The sequence below is a fragment of the Watersipora subatra genome, chromosome 2 (genome assembly GCF_963576615.1).
Source record: "Watersipora subatra chromosome 2, tzWatSuba1.1, whole genome shotgun sequence".
NCBI classification, from domain to species: domain Eukaryota; kingdom Metazoa; phylum Bryozoa; class Gymnolaemata; order Cheilostomatida; family Watersiporidae; genus Watersipora; species Watersipora subatra.
In genome coordinates this window covers 58,507,021-58,520,275 of record NC_088709.1, presented here as the reverse complement: position 1 = coordinate 58,520,275, position 13,255 = coordinate 58,507,021, and the positions used below count along the sequence as shown (strand labels likewise).

The following is a 13,255-nucleotide window of genomic DNA, read 5'->3' as shown; positions in this document are numbered from 1 at the left end:
ATATAAATATATATATAAATATATGTATATATATTTATATAAATATATAGATATATATATTATTGTTTGACTGATATGACTGACGTAATTTATATAATAATAATAATATATATATATGTATATATCACAAACCAGGGTCAGTGTTGAAAAATTTCAAGTGACATCACATTTCATTTTCACCTACCATTTGATTCCCACTTTGCCAAACAAATCTTGTAAACTTTATATTTAGGCTGGATGGTATTATTTTATAGTAATTTTGTGGCTAATATAAGATAACATATTGACATGAGTAAGTAGAACTACGATATCTGCCTGAGTAATGTTGTTTTGAACACTATTGACTTTCAAATAACGAAGGTGAACTGATACAGGTAGTTTTGACTTAATGACGGGCTCGCTTAGCGATGAATCGAAGCTATGACTGCGTGTTAAAAATTGTGAAAATTGTTAAAAACATACTTGAAGAAGCTTAATAAAAATAATTAGTTCTAATAACTAATATATATGTATATAATAACTAATACCGAATAATAATAGTATAATAAAGAATAAGAATAACTAATACCGAATAACAATAATATAATAAAGAATAAAAATAACTAATACCGAATAACAACAATATAATAAAGAATAAGAATAACTAATACCGAATAACAATAATATAATAAAGAATAAGAATGACTAATACCGAATAACAATAATATAATAAAGAATAAGAATAACTATACCGAATAACAATAATATAATAAAGAATAAAAATAACCAATACTGAATAACAATAAAATAATAAAGAATAAGAATAACTAATACCGAATAACAATAATATAATAAAGAATAAGAATAACTAATACCGAATAACGCCGAACTGATCGAGATCGAGCATTGTATCTTTTTTATTTGTTGCTAGAGGTATTTCAGCGAATAGTATTATTGGTATATTTGTTATTCCAACGTAATCAGCACTCCGACTGTCAAGTTTTCATTTCGAGAAAAGTTTTGTTGATATCATGTGGCAAAATATTTTGCATGGAGAGGATAAAAATCATGGTGTTTCACATCGTAAAGCGAAAAAAATCATATAACAGGATCATCGTAGCCTGAGGGCGCAATGCACAGCGTAAATAGCCTATTCACGTGTAACAGAGGGAAGGCAGGGTTTCATTTAACGATGGACCCACTTAATGACTGTGTCTTGAGAACACAACATCGTTGTTGTGGACTACATGTTATGTTATGTAGCGTGTTTCCTTGTCCACTGTCCTACATCAGTTGCAACAAGGACTTCTGCAGTCAGATTTTGGCGAGATGGGTGCAATTGACCATAGACCTATTAACTATATAGTTATAATTAACTGTATAGTTAATAGGTCTATGCTATTGACTTACTCAATGGCCTGCTTGAAGACCATTTAAGAAAGGCATTCTCACCAATGCAACAAAAGACTGACAATGGTTGCCAATCGATTTGAAATCATTCTAGTGATCACTCATGTTTTGCTGACTCTGAAATGAATGATTTTGTGTTACTTTGGAACAAATGGATGAACATTTTAAACAATGAAAACAAAGGTTTTTACATATTTTTTTAAAAGTTTGGCTGCCACTGGTTATAGTGGCCATTTTTGTTCAGTTCCGAGGTGGCCACTGAAAGTGCCGACCACTCTATTGGTAATTGCAAACTCTATTATTGCATAAGGATGTTGATCTAGAGTCCAATACTCTTTATGATTTTATCTGCATGAGAAAAGCAGTGATTGAAAAAATAATGTGAAAAAGCAGCTTACTAAAAGTAGGATTTAGGTTTTGCAAGCAAGTCATCTTATCAAGGACCATGTTATGTGCATCTCTGATAAAAGTTAATACATCTGTTGCAAGTTATAAGTAAAATTCAATTTAGCTGCTAAAAGCTGTTGGTATTAAGTTACCTTTGAAGGCAGTTCAGGTGATATGGTCAGTATATATGGAGATTGCCACAGATAATGCTAAATACTAAAAATATATCAAAATATGGAAAAAACAGTTGAAAAAAGGTAACCACCATGTGAAATAAACTGTCAAAAATAAGCTTTTTTCTGAATACATTTTAAATGTTAAACAAAAATGCTAAAAGAAATAATTCTGATCCGCATGTCTTTTGCTTTCCTTGCAACTGATACTGATGGTCTTGTTTTATGACGAATTTTTAGTTTTTCTTTTTTCATCTCTAATACTGAATCTACTTGAACTACAACTGAATCCAATAATATCCTTATTATTATTGTTATCATTATTATTAGCATTATTGTCAATAATATTCTTGTAAACACTGCAACAATTAGAAGTGCGGGTGGTCAAATGAGACTATCTACTGTGTGTTTTCTTGCATTTCTAACAAACTATTAGACTTTTGCTTTTGACTTGTCAATCATTTTAAAATTAAATAACAAGTCTAAATGTATTAAACGTTTAATAAAATGAGAAGAGGAAAAAAATAGCCTAGAAACTAGTGAAACATTAAACAGAGCAAATAGGTAATAATTCTGTGCATTTTTATTGGGAACTAAACTATCAAGTAAAATCTAGCAACTTTGAGAAGCGTAATTTAGCCAATAGCACTTATTTGAGCGTTGAACAATGTTTTTAAAAATGGCAAGATCATTGCAGTTTGTCATAAAAAGTAAAAAGCGAAACAGTAATTGCTAATTCTGCTCTAACTATTGCTAATGCTAACTGCTAATTGCTATTCCAACAGTATTTCAGAGTCATGTTACTTTTGCTCTACAACTTTGGAAATAGCCCTGGAAGGTGTTCCATATGAGACAAGCTATGTCGAAGGCCAAGGATTCTGAAGGCAAAGGCCAGGAATGATTGGCTCGAGACCAAAATGGTTTGCTAGAATTCTCTCTGTGGTGAGCAGTGAAATATCAGCGAAGCCTACATTGGCTCCATTCTTATCCCAAGCAGCAAATACATCGCTGGTGATAAACATGTCAGAGTCATCAAAAGGCTTGAGGCTCTCCCAGTGCAGCGCATTGCTGTCCACACCGCACCTGGGATGAGATGTTGAACCAGCGTATGTTTTTGTACCCCAAAACATTCTGGCAGCGCAGACAGGTTCCTCTTCCAAATCTGGGCAGCCTACAACAATATACAACAATATGATAAATACTGGTCAATGTGCTTTGCCTAATGAGAGATTCGAGCATTGAACATAGAGTTGTCTGTTCCTGAAAGACAACACTTAAGGAACAGTAAGGTCATATCTTCAAAACACTATGTGGCATATCTTATCATATTGTTATAGATCTTTTAGGCATGTAATTGCTATTTAATTCATTTTAGCTTTTAATTCAATTTAACTTTGTACTGTGTACTGTCATTACAAATATCTACTCGATGCAGATAAAACTTTTCATGTTTTTAAACTCTAAAATTCTTTAAACACCACCAAGTCCATGAATAACTAGTCTTGTTTTATGTTTTGTCCTGAGTTTGTAAATTGCAAGCAATGCTTAATACAGTGAGCAATACTTAATGCAGTGAGTAGTGCTTAATGCAATGAGCAATACTTAATACAGTAAGTAATGCTTAATACAATGGGTAATGCCTAATACATTGATTAGTGTTTAATACAATGAGCAATACTTAGTGTAGCGAGCAATGCTTAATACAATAAACAATGCCTAATGCAGTGAGCAATGCTTAATAAAATGAGCCATACTTAATGCAGTGAGCAATGTTTAATACAATGAGCAATGCTTAATACAGTAAGTAGTGGTTAATACCATGAGCAATGCTTAATGCAATGAGCAATACTTAATGCAGCGAGTACTGCTTAATAATATGAACAATACTTAATACAGTACGTAACGCTTAATACAATGTGCAATGCCTAATGCAGTGCTTAGTGCTTAATAAAATGAGCAATACTTAATGCATTGAGTAGTGCTTAATGCAAACTTTGTTGTGTTGTTTTATCTCCTCCTTATGTTGTTTGTGATTGGGACTTTAATTTTTATGTTTTATTTTTCAATGCTTTACACGTTTTTCATTATTATTATTGTCCACTATCTAATGCAGGTTACGTGGCCTAGCAGCATTTTTGTCTTTAGCACTGTTCAGAATTGGTTCTAGCATGCACAAACCTTTGGCAAAGACATTGTAATAACAAACAATTTTTGATGTTGGTGAACTTCAAAGCTGGAAGAGACAGTCTAGTTTATTGATTGTTTCAGCTTTTAGCAGTGACTTATCTTACAGAATAAAGCTTCTGTTTGTTAGTAATATGCAACTGTATTTATGTAAAATGTAGTTTTCAGCAGTCTGTATATAGTCACAGGACAGAATTGACAAATTTAAACAAGATGTTATTCATATTATACTTATTTGCTGGTAAAAATATTTTTAAAGTAAAATTAAGCTGTTACTTCATTGTTGTGTTTTAAGCTTTCTGGTTTATTGCAAAGAAACAGACTGCCAAACATTTTTTACATAAGACTGTTATATACACAACATTACTAAAGAGCTTGTATAAAGCACAGCATATTTTGTTAACAAGCAAACAATATATTTGTTCATGAGCTGTAACCTTTGCTAGAAAACTATATTTGGCTTTTTGTATAAGCTAGCAAGCTAGTCATGTAACGTTTATGACACAAAAAGCATTTATAGCTTTTGTTCATTAGGAAAACTTAAATTTAGCTATATTTTTATCAATATAATTTTTATTAAATTATTATTATTAAATTAATCTTTATTTATATGCTCACTTTTAGAAACGCCTTGATAAGTACTTGAACTTTGTAAAAGCTTATGCAGTTTTCGAAGGTGATTTTTTTCTAAAAGATCACAAATAAAAATAAATTAATGTGCTTTAGCTTGAGCTGTTTGTTATCTATTACAACCTTAATCAAAAGTTTTAACAAAGTTAAAAATAATACTACTTTAAAAAACAAAGTTTTATATTTTTACAAGCTCTGATCTAGCTGGAACATGGAACACTCTACATACATTTAATGGGCAGCCAACTCCAAATGTTCACAAGTTGCTAACTCACCCAGTATTCTCTTGAGCCCGGTGTGCACTTGTTGAACGAGTAACTTGCTCGGCACCAGTTCGCTGGGAACTTTACCAGCCGTGTTAACAAACCGCTCATTAGACTCGATATCTAAATCCAAGTACAGCTTTGAGTTTGTTGATTTGAACGATGCAAGAATAGTGGCAAACGAATCAGTCTTAGATTTCTCGCCGAACAATACGACGTATCGATTTGGCCAATCAGTTGCAACAGTGCCTTCATACATGCCGTTATCTTCCCACCACGCCCTCGAATAGGTTAGAAAAACTTTTACATTTGGTAACATGTCAACTTTATTCATCATCTCTTGAAACTTTGCCTGTCTCTCTTGTTGCTCCAACGTAATGCTTTTCATTCCGACATAACTGCATGCAAAAAAAACTTTTTTGCAACTATACGAAAGGCCATCATCTAACTTTACAGTGAACGTGTTGTGATCTTCCATCACTGACTTGACTCGCTTTCCAAGCTTTATCTCTACATTCTCGTATTTGCTAAGGACGCTTGCTATAACGGTAATTATCTTCTCATAGCCTCCCTCAACCATTTTTACCTCACTCCAATTTTTGGAAAGTGTATTGAGGAAGCCAGATGCCAATGCGACTGTCCATTCAGGAGGGGGATAAAGACTATCGGCCAGACCCAAAAGTTGAGGGTTGTTTGATTGCAGAAGGAAGCTGGCTAAACTCATATCTTGAGCTTTCTGACCGGTCAACTTGTCAACGGCGGTCCCAAAGTTGCCATCACCGCTTGACATGAAATCAAATCCTTTTTCTGAAGGACCGAAAAACAGAGAGAACGCTGCTCTAGCATATGGCAAATCTTCATCGGAAATCGAAAACATCTCTCTCATTTCCTCCATGCTGCTCATGTGCTTGTTTCTGAAAAAACTACTGAATTTGTTTTTAGTGGTCGGATTCTGAATTAGTGTGTAAGTAGACACATTTAGTTTATCGATGAGCGCTTGAAGTATTGGGTTACACGTTGAGCTGTACCTGCAAAAGACATTAGAAAAGAATTTAGTAAAGGTAACAATAATTTTGTGATTTTTTAATGTTCCCAAAATCACTGTGGATTACATTATACATCTTTAAAAATCCATAATTACGTAGAACTCTAAAATTTCCTGAGCATGAACACACCTGGAATAAAACACCAGCATATAATCCAAATACTTGGATTATAATCCTATAATCCAAGCCTATAATCCAAATGTCAGCTCATTGATACATAGCCAAATTTCAGGAATTTTTATAGTAACACATAGAAGTTGTCTGTCCATGGGTTGATAGAATGTTTATACTTTGCTAATTTTCATCAAATTGCATAAAAACTACCTAAAGCTAAAGCTAATCCAGGTTTTTCTAAATGCCAGATTCAGTCAATGTGTTTATCAAATAATCTTACTGATAATTAGCCAAATTTCCGGTGTTGCATCGGGTAATCAAACAGGGTAATTGGGTAAAATAGTTACAATAATAGGTAAAATTTGTAGGGTAATAAAACAATTGCCCTACAAATTACTCAATGAGTTTGATTAACTTACATGGTAAGATACTAAAATCAAGCTTACCTTTTCTAAAACAATTACCATGTTTGTAGACGGCTTAATAATAGTTCAAGCATAACTGTTAACCTTGCTAGTTAATGACCGCAAGAGTTTTATGTCTGATTATTTTATCGGATGTAATGAATGCACTAGCAGTTTGGATAGTATACTGTGGTAATATCAAATTATTTGCAATGTGGAATTTTCACTCTTAGACTTTAGCCGCTATAATTTTAATCAATTTTACTAGATAGGCGACAAACTTTGAGATTTATATAGTTGTAGTAAAGAAATTAAATATTTAAACAAACAATTTACACTGAGTTCTAGAAGTAAACAAGTCAGAACTTCTGAGAAGTAATTTTCTCTGAAGATAATAATGTTAAAGCTGTGGTTTGTCATTACTCTGCATAGAGATGATGCTATTTGCTTAGGATAGCATCCCGATCATTTTATTGTGATGGAATCATGGAAAATTACTTCTCTGAAGTTCTGACTTGTTTACTTCTAGAACTCAGTGTAAATTGTTTGTTTAAATATTTAATTTTTTTACTACAACTATATGATTCCATCACAATGAAATGATCGGGATGCTATCCTAAGCAAATAGCATCATCTCTATGCAGAGTAATGACAAACCACAGCTTTAACATTATTATTTCAAACTTACAATATAATTTATATCATATAGTTGTCTACATTTACAAAACTAACCTTATATACATGTAGCTGTGGTGAAAACTGCTACAAGTGACAATTTAGAGAAAGAGCTCAATTTTATGTTTTTGGCTCATCAATTTTGTTTTGAAGATTTAAGGCTTATGAAACGCATTAATCTACAGTATATGAGACCTTGAGATTTTTATATTGTTCATCTAAAATTTGTTATTTAACACCCATTTATTTGCGCTGTAAATTATTTATGTTGTAAGCCGAATTCAGCGAATGAAGTCATATTTACCATTAAAAGCTACACCTAAACCATTCTCAACGTAAAAAAAGGCAGAAAAAATCAAAAATATAATATTAATTTTTTATTTTAAGAGTTGTCATAAGTTGTCATGTGTCTTAACTGAAATTTTGGCATTTCTCTATATTTCACCTCTAAAATAATAGAAAAAAAGCTTTTATTATTTTACATGGGAAAATAACGCAATCTAAAAATAACTTGGAACACAAAGCAAAACAATACCATTAAAAATATTTTAAAGTTTTGCTAAAACAAGGATAACCAAAAAATCTTCAAGTCAAACAACAGCTGCTAGTTAAACAACAGCTGCTAGTTAAACAACAGCTGCTAGTTAAACAACAGCTGCTAGTTAAACAACAGCTGCTAGTTAAACAACAGCTGCTAGTTAAACAACAGCTGCTAGTTAAACAACAGCTGCTAGTTAAACAACAGCTGCTAGTTAAACAACAGTTGCTAGTTAAACAACAGCTGCTAGTTAAACAACAGCTGCTAGTTAAACAACAGCTGCTAGTTAAACAACAGCTGCTAGTTAAACAACAGCTGCTAGTTAAACAACAGCTGCTAGTTAAACAACAGCTGCTAGTTAAACAACAGCTGCTAGTTAAACAACAGCTGCTAGTTAAACAACAGCTGCTAGTTAAACAACAGCTGCTAGTTAAACAACAGCTGCTAGTTAAACAACAGCTGCTAGTTAAACAACAGCTGCTAGTTAAACAACAGCTGCTAGTTAAACAACAGCTGCTAGTTAAACAACAGCTGCTAGTTAAACAACAGCTGCTAGTTAAACAACAGCTGCTAGTTAAACAACAGCTGCTAGTTAAACAACAGCTGCTAGTTAAACAACATCTGCTAGTTAAACAACAGCTGCTAGTTAAACAACAGCTGCTAGTTAAACAACAGCTGCTAGTTAAACAACAGCTGCTAGTTAAACAACAGCTGCTAGTTAAACAACAGCTGCTAGTTAAATAACAGCTGCTAGTTAAACAACAGCTGCTAGTTAAACAACAGCTGCTAGTTAAACAACAGCTGCTAGTTAAACAACAGCTGCTAGTTAAACAACAGCTGCTAGTTAAACAACAGCTGCTAGTTAAACAACAGCTGCTAGTTAAACAACAGCTGCTAGTTAAACAACAGCTGCTAGTTAAACAACAGCTGCTAGTTAAACAACAGCTGCTAGTTAAACAACAGCTGCTAGTTAAACAACAGCTGCTAGTTAAACAACAGCTGCTAGTTAAACAACAGCTGCTAGTTAAACAACAGCTGCTAGTTAAACAACAGCTGCTAGTTAAACAACAGCTGCTAGTTAAACAACAGCTGCTAGTTAAACAACAGCTGCTAGTTAAACAACAGCTGCTAGTTAAACAACAGCTGCTAGTTAAATAACAGCTGCTAGTTAAACAACAGCTGCTAGTTAAACAACAGCTGCTAGTTAAACAACAGCTGCTAGTTAAACAACAGCTGCTAGTTAAGTAGATTGTGTCTCTCTGACTATTAAAAGCATGTTCACATGGAGCCATTAGAATAACTCATACCAGCATACACAAAATATACTAGCAATGAGCATTATCTTTACAAAGATCTAGTAAAAACTAGGAGTTGTTTGCTCACATTATTTATGTTTTTACACAAAATAGGCTAGCAATGCTCAATAGTTGTCTGCTCATTGTCACATAGCCAAATCTTAAAAATTAGTATAACACTCGGAATTGTCTGCTCATAGATACAATGTAGATAGAATGTTTATATTTGCTTGCTAATTCTCATCAAATTGTATCAAAATTATTTATCTTTTATGTATCACAGACCCTGATTGCTAATCCAGGTCTTGCCAAAATACTTTCGATTAGAATGCGACTCATTCACCAATAACTGTAACTTATTAGTCAGTCATCTTGTAATGCAAAAACTGAGCGATTCAACTCACCTTTCACAGCCAAAAAAAATTTTAAATATATAAGCTTAAAGAAGCCTTGACACATTAAAACAGTCAAAATTGACCTAAAAATAATTTGTATCCAGATCTGGTATAAAGCATCGATATTACAAATTTTGCCAGAATCTGTCGCTAGCATTGGGTACCCTAATTGCAAACTAACAAGCAAGATGAAGTGTTTACTATTCTTTGCATCAAATTTCTACCAAATTGTAAAAAACTAAACATATCATTTCAAAGAAAAATACTGCTACTTTACAAACTATTGATGTTGAAACGTAAGTTTCATGCCACCTGACACTTGAACTTACAGAAAATCTTAGTAGGTTTCATCAGAAAGTATCAGTATTTTTCTATCATTTGCGATTATTTTTTATGTTTGAGGTGGTCTGACTGTCAGGATGTTTAAGATTAAAATAAACAAAACTTGATTGCAGTTAAAATGCTCAGACTGAAGCGAAAGTCTATATTTACACTTGGACAAGAGGCTGACAGAATGCATAACGCTGCAACTTGAATGAATTAGCCATTTCGCACATATTTTGCACATATTTCTCATCTGAGCATTTTAATCATGATCAAATTTAGTTGATTTTAATCTTGAAACATCCTGGTTTTCAGATCAGCTCAAACATAAAAAATAATCGGAAATGATAAAAGAATACCGATACCTTCTGATAGTCTACTAGGATTTTGCGAAAGTTCATCTTTAAACAGATAATAAAGGGTTTTGTGAAGTGACTACCATTTTTCAAGATGGTAAAAACGACTGGAAGTCGGAAAGATACCCCTGGGACAGCAGCAATGTCTATCTCTGCTAAAAGCTGTCTAAATCTCTTTGAGTGACATCAATGGATAAGCAATCACTGTAAGTACGGTTACTGTTTGTTTGATTGTTTAAACTATTGTCTATACATAGTGACTAGAGTAAATATACATTTGTAGGCCTTGTCTTAGTTATGGTTGGTCTCTCTCTTTTAGCCTTGCTGATCGTATAGTTGTCAGAAAAAGAACTTTATACAAAGTCGGTCATAGCTTGTTATGTGTGCTCTTATATGTGCTTCAATCCACTTACATTTACGCTTCAGTTTGCTGGTATTGCCACTTACCCTGCTCCACTTATATTTACATTTGCTACAATCTATCTGTATTTATCTTGTATGTATCTTAGCTGTATCTACCTTACTTATGTCCGCTTGAATTTACACTTATTTCAATCTACCGTAGAACTTCGGTTCTCAAACGCTTCGGTTCTTGACCAACTCCATTTTTGACCAAAACATTTGAGATTCGTTTGTCTAGGATTTCGAACATAAATTTGGTTTTCGACCAAACCGGAGCATGCTCTTCGGATTTGAACATTTGCAAAAGCTCTGGAAACAGCATGAAAACACTTCTGAGAAGCAAGTTACACTGCGTAAATTCTTTACAAAAATAGAAACAAAATTTTTACAAAAAGGAAGGAATCATCTGGGACGATGTCTCCTCTACGGAAACGATTTGTTAGGGAGACAACTCCTCTAGTCGATTTACCCTAAATTGTTTCGGAGGAGGATTCTCCTTCAAAGAAGTGAAGTAAACATGCCATTGCTATTTATATTTTCCTTTTCACATGAGCTTTGATGTAACTTATCTGCTGCATTTTTGCTGTTCCATTATCAATTTTTGAAATTTTTGGTACCTATTGCTTTTGATGTTTTAAGAGCAAAAAGTATGAAATGTTTACTTCTTGTTTTCTTTTTCATCATCATAGATAGAACATTTTTTTTAAAACTAAGACCATTTATATCAACCCGTTTTTATTTATTATATGCAGTATACAGTACAGTTTATAGTGTGAAATGTTAGAAAAATGCTTTGCCGAAGTTGTTTTCTCGACTTGGAACAGATGAAAATTTTCATACATTAATTCTAATGGAAAAAATTGCTTCGGATCTCGTAAAACTCGGTTTTCAAACAACCTTTTGAAATGGATTATGTTTGAGAACCGAGGGTCTAATGCACTTGTATTTACCCATCCTACAATCTACTTGTATTTACACTTACGAAATTACACTTGCATTTACACTTGCTTCAACCCACTTGTATTTACGCTTACTACAACCTACTTGTATTTACACTAACTTTCATTGATTTCTACTGCATCAACCATTTGTCTGATAAACTGTGTCAAAGACTGCGAATGAGGTAATTTAAGCCAAGTTTAGTAAGAGATGTTTATAGTGCATAACAATTGATATAGGAACCGATGCAGGCAGCATCTCGCTTGACACATAGTTATGACAGCATATTTGTTAGGCCTGTAGGCTAGTGTCTGTTAACGCAAAGATAATCGCTCCATTTTTTGACAGTTACGGTTACGGCCAATAATGAGCTACTAGCTATAAACTTTACTTTATTGACTAAAATCATAAAAAAAACTCATTGCAAATAGCCTTAAAGGCATCTACATACATGTCAACAGATGTTACTTCATCACAATTAAAGATTATGACATGATATGACAAGTGGAAAATAAAACACCAGCATGCATGATTAGCCTATACTGTGATTCCACCATTTTGATACACCTTGACAAACATTAATGTCCTGAAGCATCCGGCTGCTGCCTCGCAGTTCAGAGTTGAGAATTAAAAAAACTAAATACCCTGGTTAGCATCTGCTGACTACTGACCAGGAGCTAGAGTTGCCCCTATAAACCTGTCCTATGGTAAATTGGTAGGCATTGGCTAACATTTTGAGTAAACACATGAGACACGTTTTGTTAACATCGTTTGGTCTACAAACCAAGATTTTTATATTAATTATTGATAATTGATGTATTGATAACATTCTAAAAAATACACTTCAAAATTAATAATTAACCTTTTTTCAGCTATTTTAGCGTTAAAACTTTAAGACTCTAGGTGGGTCTGTTTAGGTAAAAGCCTAACTATCGCCTGCTGAAGCAGGTTTCTCTACACTTTAGGTTGGTGCAATCGACTCTCGCGTCTTCGAACTTCCATTTACAGACTTTTACATGTCTAGACAACTCATGGGGTCTAAACAATTGTTCTATGCAGCTGTGTTTTTCTAAAGAACATCTTTGAAGGATAAGTAGCTCTCGCAACAGTTTCCTACCAGAGTGTTGTATTTTAGTCTTTTAGCATTTCTACTGTGATTAATTTAAGTCGATTTTAATCTTGAAATATTCTGACAGTTTAAACACTTCAAGCATCAAAATCAATTGTAAATAATAGAAAAAGACTGACACTTAAAAGAATCTGCTAAAACTTTGTCCGAGTTTGTCTTCAAGCATCTGCTCCTTACCTCATAGCACCCATGTCGGCACAAAATCCTCCAGGCATCTCACAGGTTAAAAACCGCCCACCCAGCCTGTTGGTTGCTTCCAAAACCAGGATTTTGAGGTTGGTAGAGTTTGCTAGTCTCCATGCTGTATAGAGCCCTGCTATACCACCCCCAATGATGACAACATCGTATTCCACCGGTTCATTACTAGCCATTTTCTATTTAGCCTCTTTGCTGACTAACGTTACATATACAAGTGCTGTGTGTGCAGTCAAATACAAGCTACGCTCCCTGAGCTTATGTCAACAAATAGAGGCTATGCAGGCCGGCATACAGTAGCATAGCGTGCCTCAGATGCACGGGTATTGATTAGGCAGTAAGCAATGTAGGTAAGCTGATATCATAGCCTGAGCTACTACGAAAAATGAGTTGGCTTCGTTGCACAAAAGCTTAATT

At 33.7% G+C, this 13,255-nt stretch overlaps 1 protein-coding gene across 1 annotated transcript; it reads right to left on the bottom strand.

Moving 5' to 3' along the window:
* Positions 1 to 2,520: 2,520 nt before the first annotated feature.
* On the bottom strand, positions 2,521 to 13,041 carry LOC137387618 (probable flavin-containing monoamine oxidase B). The gene is made up of 3 exons (XM_068074093.1): positions 12,821 to 13,041; positions 5,039 to 6,054; positions 2,521 to 3,120 (listed from the first exon to the last, which is right to left on the bottom strand). The coding sequence occupies exons 1-3, from the start codon at positions 13,012 to 13,014 to the stop codon at positions 2,807 to 2,809; spliced, it is 1,524 nt and encodes a 507-aa protein (XP_067930194.1). The 5' UTR covers positions 13,015 to 13,041; the 3' UTR covers positions 2,521 to 2,806.
* Between the last annotated feature and the right edge of the window lie 214 nt (positions 13,042 to 13,255).